The 10,541-nt window shown below is 36.8% G+C and overlaps 2 protein-coding genes across 5 annotated transcripts in view; one reads left to right on the forward strand and one right to left on the reverse strand.

Moving 5' to 3' along the window:
• Window positions 1-1,028: 1,028 nt before the first annotated feature.
• The window catches only part of LOC115245885 (E3 ubiquitin-protein ligase RNF19A-like), a 19,761-nt gene continuing 10,248 nt past the window's right edge, over window positions 1,029-10,541 (reverse strand). For all 4 annotated transcript variants that reach the window (XM_029824379.1, XM_029824380.1, XM_029824382.1 and 1 more), the window contains 6 exons: window positions 8,284-8,381; window positions 3,536-3,734; window positions 3,217-3,412; window positions 2,958-3,123; window positions 2,466-2,848; window positions 1,029-2,392 (listed from right to left, as the gene is read on the reverse strand). In XM_029824379.1, the coding sequence (XP_029680239.1) occupies window positions 2,149-2,392; window positions 2,466-2,848; window positions 2,958-3,123; window positions 3,217-3,412; window positions 3,536-3,734; window positions 8,284-8,381 (1,286 nt within the window). In that variant the 3' untranslated portion in view covers window positions 1,029-2,148. The remainder of the gene's footprint in view (window positions 2,393-2,465; window positions 2,849-2,957; window positions 3,124-3,216; window positions 3,413-3,535; window positions 3,735-8,283; window positions 8,382-10,541) is intronic.
• LOC115245888 lies at window positions 4,707-7,904 on the forward strand. The gene is made up of 3 exons (XM_029824383.1): window positions 4,707-5,621; window positions 5,756-5,992; window positions 6,064-7,904. The coding sequence occupies exons 1-3, from the start codon at window positions 5,502-5,504 to the stop codon at window positions 7,006-7,008; spliced, it is 1,302 nt and encodes a 433-aa protein (XP_029680243.1). The 5' UTR covers window positions 4,707-5,501; the 3' UTR covers window positions 7,009-7,904.

Here is a 10,541-nt window from a genome sequence, read left to right on the forward strand (position 1 = left end):
CCCTGTATATATATATATATATATATATATATATATATATATATATATATATATATATATATATATATATATATATATATATATATATATATATATATATATATATATATATATATATATATATATATATATATATATATATATATATATATATATATATATATATATATATATATATATATATATATATATATATTAATTTTTGTTCACTTTTATATATACAAAACATATACAAAAAAATGTTTGGTCAATTTTTATTCTTGCAATTTGTTGCCGGTTAGAAACTGATAAATTTCTGTTTATGACTTTTTTATGTCAGATTATTGTAAGTGCCTTAAAAATCGTGGCGACCGTTACGAGAACCACCCTGTATATAGTTAAAAAGAAATTATATAATATACATTTGCAGAAAAAGGGAGAAAGAAATATGTTTGAAAACTACAATTATCTCTCTGCATGATCTAATATTGAATCATAGTACATACATTTATATAAGATTTTTATGAAAATAAACTAAAAAATGGACTAAAAATTTATATGCATATCCATATATAATTAATTTAAAATATTTAATGAATATTTTTTCAAAATATGATATATATTTTGTAAACATATTTTAAATCATAATGTTTTTAGAAAAAAAAAGTATTCAATAATTATTTAATTTTTTGAAGTCAATATGCGAATAACATAATATTGTATATTACAAATACATTTACTTATTATTTAAATGCATTACTGATTTTAAATATATTTATAGTATAAATTTTGTATAAGTATAACTAATATTATTTGCATTTATGTGTAAAGAAGATATGGCAGTTTGTCAATTTAAAATCTGATTTTCCTACATGTGTATATATATGTATGTATATATATATATATATATATATATATATCCAGAATTATTTTTTTTGTAAAGCTGCTAATTGAAAATACTATTAATTGATTTATATTATTTTCGATTTATAAGAGTAAAATGTATAAAACTAATGTTTGTGTGACAGGATGTTTGATAGAAGTAAGGCTATTTGTCATATTACATATATTTTTATACAGCAAGGACAGACAGGTTTTCTGTGAAATATGCATATTCAAATATTCTTATATGTATATTGGCCGATAGATTAAACAAGAACATGTAATACTTAAAGACATAATGAGCAGTATTCGATTTATAAAATGCAGCGATAATCCGCGACATTAACTTTCATCTTTGTGTAGCTTTTTTTTCCTAGTTTGTATTGTCCGCCCGCTCGTTACAAACCGGATTTTGATAATATTTGGGAATAATCTAAGTTGAATAATCTACGTATAAGTAACAGAATTATTTTTTTTCTGTTATATATCTCCATACATAAAATATCAATTAAAGAATTGATAAGGCTCTCAGTTAGAAACACAATTTAAATTCCCCGAGGCTATTAAGAGTCAAACGCGCAAGTGTCAAGGAAAATTATTTTTTTGAAGCTAAATGGTTGTATGCAGGGCACAAATTTTACTTGTTACAATATCCGAATTCCCGATTCAGCGACTTCGTTCCGATATTTTTCTAACTTACGCTTCTTTAGCGGATTACGAGAGATATTAAAAATGGATCTCAGATTCGAGATTTAATTTAAGAACATAGTATCATACCAAGTAAAATTTGTCCTGAACATAATCATTTAGTCTCAGAAAAATTTTTTTTTCTTGAAACTTATACACACTATTATCCACGTGAGCTCTTAATAGCCTGGGGAATCTAAAACGTATTTATAAAATATCAATCTGCGAGAAAAAAATTTTGTATATTTGATCCTTTTCTTTCATTGTTTATAACGAATTGGAGGCCAGTACGTATACATATATATTTATATATAGTATGCTCATAAATTTTCAATATATGTATAATCACAGCGCAAATGCACACGATTACTAAAATTACTTTATCCTACTTTTATTTCTTCCCTCGTAATATTCAAAGTATATGCATATTGTGTACGTCGTTATGTACAATTATCGCGCTCATTCAGCGCATTATACAGTATTATGTAATTTAATACATATATACACACTCAACAATGTATATACGCATCTATACATATGTCATGACGTTTTGAGAAACACGTGCATATCATGACACCCACAGGCTCAGTCTTAAATATTTTAGCAATGCAAGCTTTCGTCCGTACTAGTAAGGCTTTGCCCTTCGTCATAAGGCGTGAATATTCGATTGCCAGAAATCTGCGACACAGTTGGTGTCGGTTCCTCTATAACAGACAATCGTTTCTCGCGATCTGTAGATACCGCTGAAGTGTGAAAAAATACGTTTCTTAAAGTAGCCACGTTGACGCGCTCCCGCGGAGTGTCTTCTACAGGGCTCTCGACGTTTAACTCACCGTTCAAATTCCTAAACAAACACGTTATTAACAAATGAACGCAATAATTTCACGAGTTTTGATAATTAGTTTCATGATTCGTACTTGGATATCTTTTGAGAATCCGTTTCTGATTCTGAATCTTTGTTTCTCTTACGGCCTCCCGTTGAGCGATTATTCATTCCGCAACCTTCCAATTTGCCACCTACCACTCTCTCTTGATCCGCTTCGATTACACTGACGTGATCATCGAATCGTACTCGTTCTGAACCACCGTCCTCCCCGCACATGGTCCAGCTACTTGAATCGCTGCATTGACGATCAAATGTGAGTTTACGACGAGTGCGTTTTGCTAAACCAGGTGCCACTTCTTCTAACGAGCTTAAAGAAGTAGCTTGTCCAGCAGAGTCCATATGACCGCCGTTAGTAGAGTTGGCCGCCTGTTCTCCTTCTGTGCTTCTGCCACCACTGATCGAACTGCTATCGATCTATATATACGTGTAAAAGAGAGACGATAATAAAAATATAGTGCCAGTTAGAAATTACCTTAATTTTTTTTAATCAAATTTAATATACGAAAATGAAGTATAAATAAACCTTAAAGTTAAGAACTGAACCAGCCAAAGCTCTTGTGGAGGCCGCGCCATCATCTAGAGCGATGGAAGCGTTTACGGATTTTTCTGATAAACTAGTAGCCGCGGAAGCGGTCTCGCTACATGAACTAAAGCGTTGCGTAGACGTGACATCAGCCTGAACTTCCAACCTGTATGTGTAATCAGATTGTGTGTAACATATTATATTACAGAAAGAAAAAGACACATTATCACAATCCGCGCATGAGAGAAGAATAATATACCTTTGACCTCCAGGAAGTACGCTGGAAGCTATACTCCCCGCAAGACTAGTGCCAGCGAGGGCTACATTGCTGGCGCTTTCGCGATCATTTTCCCGACCCAATTTCTCCAACTGACTGCCGCTACCTAATGAAAGCGAGGCTTCCCCTATCGAAGGATTGCCACCGCGATGACTTGCGACGTCTATCGATGCCGCATCTGCAACATTACAGCAATTTGTAAATGGGATCCGATAATTTGGTCTCGACAAGAAGTATAGTGATGCACGTGGCTAAAGATTTAATTGGACGACACGTGTATGGACAAATATTACGTGCTTACCTCCGCCGTTGCGCACGCCTAAAGCTCCCATCAGCTCGTTTTCGTCATCAAAATCGAAACGTACTCCGGTACCACTCGTGGAGACACCGCAACCTCCGCTTCGGCAGAGCGACACCGGAACCACTCCGTAAACGTAAAACAATAAAATGGGTACACCGATACCCACGGCTAATCCTGCCAATATTGGTGATACTAAAACCTGCGGAAAATTATAGCGATCAATTATAAGTGTCTTTCCTTGTTGAGAAAACTTTTATCTTTATAACGCGTTGCTTGTCACGACAACAAAAAATTACGATCAAAGTATAATATTTATGTAGAGATAATATTGTTAATGTCTTTAAGGCTTCCTTCCCTCTTGTGCTGTAAATAATGTAGCCGACACCCGTTAAGTAATATAAATAGAAGCAATTAGATACATCGAAGGCCACGATGTAATTTTACGACGTAAGGAAATCCGATGATAAAAGTTTAACTCAATATTATTCGATAAAACTACGAATCTTATTATCGACAAAAAAAAATGTTATCAATTTAAACGGATCATTTATGACATAATATATCCGGTCTTATCTACATCAGAACGATAACTAATCTTATCATTATATTTAGAAGTAACAATATCTAAATTAATTTTTCGATGTGTCTTACAAGGAACATTCGGCAACGCAAAAATTCAAAAAAATCTGAAACTTTGCATAATTATAGAGTAGTAGTCTCTAATAACGAAACGATTTTTTGTTGGTGCTAAAAATCGGTTTCAGGGGTGAAAACAACCCCTTAGAAAAAATCGGTTTTTACATTCCAAAGCGATACGCCATTGTAAAGTACATTTGAAACCATTAAACTTTTGTTTAAACAATTTTTTCATATTTCTTTTTGTTTCAATAATATTCGCTTCGGAATGTAAAAACCGATTTTTTCTAAGGGGTTGTTTTCACCCCTGAAACCGATTTTTAGCACCAACAAAAAATCGTTTCGTTATTAGGGACTACTACTCTATAATTATGCAAAGTTTCAGATTTTTTTGAATTAGCGCGTTGCCGAATGTTCCTTGTTAGTTCGTTGACGTTTCGGTTTTAGATTTTCATTTATCAGTGAGCTACAGAGCGTAAGCAGAAAACTAAGCCATCATTATATGCGCGATGCATTTCCATACGTCGTATACATTTCCCCGCTTGCCATGTCTCTTATAATTGGATAGAAATAGAACAATGGTGTTGTCAATCATCGACATAGCCGATGATAGCGCGAATGCAGGGAAAGGCGCACGGATTTTCAGACTTCCTGACAAATTCCGGAACGGAGCGACGCGTAGAGACACGCGGATAAAGAGGAGATCCGGGAGGGGCAGAAGGAAGAGGATATTGATCGGGAGTAGGCATGCGCGCATGTCGTTATCTCCTCTTCATCCCACCCTGCAGCGGCGGCAAGCCTGAGGTAAGCGACAATGGAACATGCGTCGCGTCGGCCAGTAGCTTGAGGTCCACGTCGCACCGCGTCAATTAAGTAACGCGCGCTCAAGGCGCCTAGATCTAGGAAAAAGCGGCTCCGAGGGCGTGTCGAATCAAGGTAGCCGCACTCCTCTCTCATGCTGGGTCGTCGAACTATGCCAGTCCGTCGCGAATCGGCGCAGGATCGGCGGCGGCGAACGTAACCGGGAAGAGGCAGCGACACGTAACGAGGAGTATTTCATTCAGTGACGGTGATTTCACGGTGTGACAGACACGTACGCGTATGTGTACGTAAAGTAATTGAGTAGATGTATATATAATATAGTCCGCTGCACATTGGTGGGATATCGTCATTCGGCAGCGCACATGCCTTGTTAACGCTGGCTGAGAGGCCAGATCAGTTGGCTGAGTGAAGAAACGCCCGAGCATCACCGAGCCGTGCTAATTGCAAAGGAAATTGCAAAGGACAAATAGCAGAAACCTGCTAAGGGACAACGAGCTAGGAGGAAGTCATGTCCGACTTGGACGACGAAACCGATACTTCGTGCGGGGAGGAGCAAATTGTCTCGGATTGGGAGGTTCAAAAGGAGTGGCTCGAGAGCATATTGTCGAAGTACCACGACGGGAGAGCGGTTAGTCATGTAGACGTAATGTATGATATATGACATAACGATGCAATCTAGATATAATTTCGATAAATCTTAGATATAATTGATGCGTTAACATTCAATTTGAGCATTATTGATCGCCGTAACGATTTCTTCAGGTCGAAATCTTAAAGTTTAATGTAAGCCCCGGATGCACGACCAGCGAGAGCGTGCTGAGCGCTATTACCAGCGTTACAGGGAACTATTTGTTAGCATCGACGACGGATCCAACGGATAAACCGTCGGATAAGCGCAGATTGTCCATTATCATAAAGCAACTCCCTAGAGATCCATTTAGCCGCTTTTTCGTAACGGAAGGTCAATTCGATCTCCGAGAGATTAAGTTTTATACACAGGTAAGTGACAAAAAGATGGAATCTTTTTTTTCCGTTTGATGTATTCTTGATATCGCGCACTTGTACGTCAGGTAATGCCAGATTTAAAGGAGTTCAATCGAAGACAGCTAGGACCGAACCCAGAGGAACCGATTATACTACCGGTTCCGGAATGCTATCACGCTCATTACAGTCCTGCAAGCGGAACTGACGACAGCCCGGTGCCACCGGAATCAATACTAGTGTTGGACGATTTGGGCGCTTCGCGTTTCGAGAGTGTCAAGTTCTCGGAGGGGCTAACGTTGGATCAAGCGACGGTTGCATTGGATGCCATTGCCCGCATACACGCTCATTCCCTATCAATAAAAGTCGTAGACGGGGAATCTCTATCCGAGCGTTACCCGTTTCTTTTCCAAACGGCGAAAGCAACAGATTCATATCAACAACTGGTGGAGCGCGGTTTACCGCAGCTGGCGCACTTTCTAGAAAGCAGACCGGGACTAGAAGCGGTCCTCGAGACTTTGCTAGTTCTACGACCCCGCACTAAAGACATAATCTCGGCTCTTCTTGCTCCGGAGGGTCCGTTGGCGTTGATAACCCACACTGACTTCTGGAGCAATAATCTACTCTTCAGGGATACTTGCGGAAGTGCGGAATGCTACATTCTCGATTGGCAGATGGTTACTTACAGTCGACCGACGAACGATGTCGCATTGTTGTTGGTGAGTTCAGTGCCCACTGAGTTACGCCGCAAACACACTGAATCACTTCTCAACACATACTGGAACAAGCTGAATTGGACATGCTCGCGTCTTGGCCTAAATATTCCCAAGGACTTGGGTTATACTAGAGAGGATCTTGACAAGGACTACAGAAAGTCTCAGTTACTGGCGCTTTTACTTTGTATCGGATCGGTGGACGTCGCGCTCGGTGATCCTCTCACAGAGCAACGACTGATCGACGTCCTCGAAGATCTATATAACGATGGCGTACTGACAGATGAAGCTGTCATCGCGACAAACGAAGTCGATCCATAATTACCGCTGCCACCGTTAACACTAGCGTATGCACCGAAAAATTAATATTTCTATCAGGGCTGTGACTCGAAGCGAAGAGTTTCACGTGAAGCAATAGATACTTCAATAGCCCATATATAGCTTAAAGATGCAATCTTTGTGTTTCCAACCCAAAGGAGGCTTAAGCCAGCAATAACACGAATGCGGGCGATGAAGAAGATAGTTGCAAAAAAGCACGGAAGAATATAATGGACGTTAGAAACTTGTGCTACTCTTTCGGTTTCTTTCTCTTTGCGACGAGACTACTATAGACAAGCGGGACAAATGATTGATCAAGATCAAACGATGCTTAACCATAAATGTCTCGATTATACATTAGTGTAAGCTTTGACAACCTGTCGACTATTACTCTTTAGACGCTACAATGATATTTTAATGACTACCAGTGCAAGATTCGCTTGCAATTCGATGAAAGTAAGATAAAATCGGAAGCAAACTTTTTAAGAGAAATTACATCACGTAAAAATATTGATTTCTTATCAACAGGTATCGGTTTTTCCAATGTGAATTTTCAATTCAATTTTCTGCTCACACAGAAATTGCTGATGAACGTCTACGTTGTGCCAAGTCGTTAAAGATTTAGGCAAGTAGTTGTGATACAATTACTAAGATGAAATCAATTAGATTCGTGATTATACTGTTATAGTACATGCATCACAGTTATAGAGTATTTTCGAAATGTACATGAAACATAAAACAATTATGTTCCATATGCCTGAATACGCGTCCCGTGATAAATTTCTTCCGACAATTATTCCAGCGAGAACGCGCTGTTTTGTTAACGCTATATACAATTATTGTATTATCCATTTTCTCTGTATAAAATATATGGATAAAATATACCTTGATGTTATCACGAATAGCAAATGGAGTTCCTACTTATATTAGAACAGATAACAAATCAACAAAAAACAATTTTTATTCTTCTTCTTTTAATAATAAAAAGAAAAGAAAAATAGAATTCACGCGATGAATTACTCATATTTTATAGAACTTCCAAAGATTTTTCAAAGAATAAGAGGAACATAATATTTAGAATAATGCCTTGCTGTAATAAAGCAATGCTTATTAATTATGAAAATCATGTAATTTGTAGACACATGATTAATTAATATTTTGCAAACATTGAAACTGATTCTCTCTCTCTCTCTCCCTCCCCCCTTCTCTCTCTCTCCCTCTCCTTCCCCCTCTCTCTCTCTTCCATGATTATAAAAAGTATTTATATAATAAACTTACCGATGCAGTAACTCCCCCAGCAATAAAAGCATTTCTTTTGTGCTTGTTAGCCTTCTCATATCTCGTATATAATTTTTGTCCCACCCATACTGGTATACCTTGAATATATAAAAAAAAAATATATATATAAAGTAACTCCCAAAAGCATTTCTTTTGTGCTTGTTAGCCTTCTCATATCTCGTATATAATTTTTGTCCCACCCATACTGGTATACCTTGAAACCTTGAATAAAAAATATATATATATATATATATATAAAATCATAACTCACTATTACAATCAAGAAGCCTATACAACAAATGACCAAAGTATTCCAAATGAACTGGAGTAATGCAATGTTCGAGAAGAGATCTTCAACATTGTCTGACAGATCGATGATTCTTTGATGTCTATTAATCAAAACTTTAATAGCGGTCAGAGATGCGTGATTCTTGGAGGAAATTTTTAGCAAGCCTTGCCGCATGATATCAATCTGACCGCTTATATGCAGTACCTAGAACGTTTAATTTTATAGACACTTTAAAGTAGTGCATACTATTTTTTCCAAAAATCTGAAAGCACAAACTCATATTTAAAAATATGAGACTGGAGTATGTAACACAAGATTCGCTTTTAAAAAATCACTGAAAAAAACACTAATAAATAAGTGCAACGTAGAATCATAATATGTATATCATAAAAATAAAATCACAAACTGTAACAAAAGTACAAGAAGAGATAAATAAACATTAATTTCGACCAATGCACGAGTGCACAAAGCAAAAAAAAAAAAATTAGATAGCATACATGCATATATATCGTTTTTTCTTATTGAATACAAGGATGTAATACAGAAACAATTATTCGTCTTTTTCCATGTGAATCCGACGAAATTGATTTTGACAATCTTCGAATTATTACACATATAAAGTATAGTCGAAACTTACCAATGTGACAAGCAAAGCGTTTAGCATAGCGATGATACAAGCTACCGATAGATCATGAAACAATTGGATTACTAGTATCAATTCGAAGATCGGAGAGTTGTCAACATTAAAAGGAAATTCCATTTTAATGGGTAACTCGCGAGCCGTAGTTTCCTGATCGTTCTTATGAATCACCGATCGAAGTATCGGCCCACCGATCGTATAAAAGAACACGGACAGCGCATTTGTCGTAATCATCACGTTGGAGCATTGACGAGATAGATCGGCGTGCCTGATCATCGTGGATACGTCTGAATGAATTGCGATCCCGTCGATCCAATCCTTATTTATCGTATCCAGAATGATATGTAGCTTTCTACGGAACGTTTTGAACATTCAGTGCCGTGTTTCTAGCAAGATAGAAAGGAAGTCGAAAAGATTTTCACGGCAAACGTGATTTATGCTCATCCGCGGAGCATTAAAGATAATACTTTACCGACGATTGAACCAGAGATTGATCAGTTTGAGAAACGACAGGCTATAACCCAACGTGATGCTTAGACCGTCTATGATAACCGAGAGATCGCTGATGTCGAAATGCGCCAGGATATACGAATATTGGAAATACTGCACCACAGCCACTGACGCGATGTAAGTCCACCAATTAATATTTGCGTTTATACAACGCGGCCACATGCCGATGAAACGTAGACCTGCTTCGACCGATTCGCTGATGGTGCTCGCGCGTCCCATCGTAGTTTTATCTAACTTCAACATATATTTCTTGCGAGAGACTACGACTTCTATATGCGCATCTCGTCGGCAATCATAGCAAAATACAGAAGACGGGAAGGGGGAGAAAGATACGGCAATAAGACGTCGATCAATCGTAATTGAACTTTGTAGAAATGGCGAACGCGAAATTAAATGCTTGCCAATTTGCTGGATTATAGTCTTTGAAGGAAACATCAAATTATCCACGGGAAAAATCGCTCATTTACGAATTATTTACTTTAAAAATGCATAAAACTTTTTAAAAACTGTTCAGCGTTCGCTGAAAGTGCAAAGAAAAAAATTAAATATACTGAGACAAAAAGTGTACAATGTAAAAGACAATGTAATGCGAATGTTAAAAAGATGAAGAAAAATATAAGGTACATTAGACAATACATTGCATAGTCGTAGAGTTCTGTCAACTGAAACGCTTACCGGCGCGATTACTTCTATTTGAAAATATAACAGAAATTATAAAAGTATAAATTATTTCTTTATATTGAGATTTTTTATATGCAAAAAAGTACTCATATATGTGCAACAATAACGATCATGAAAATCTAAGCACTTTATTATAAA

This window comes from Formica exsecta, unplaced genomic scaffold (genome assembly GCF_003651465.1).
Source record: "Formica exsecta isolate Colony F162 unplaced genomic scaffold, ASM365146v1 scaffold135, whole genome shotgun sequence".
Classification (NCBI taxonomy): domain Eukaryota; kingdom Metazoa; phylum Arthropoda; class Insecta; order Hymenoptera; family Formicidae; genus Formica; species Formica exsecta.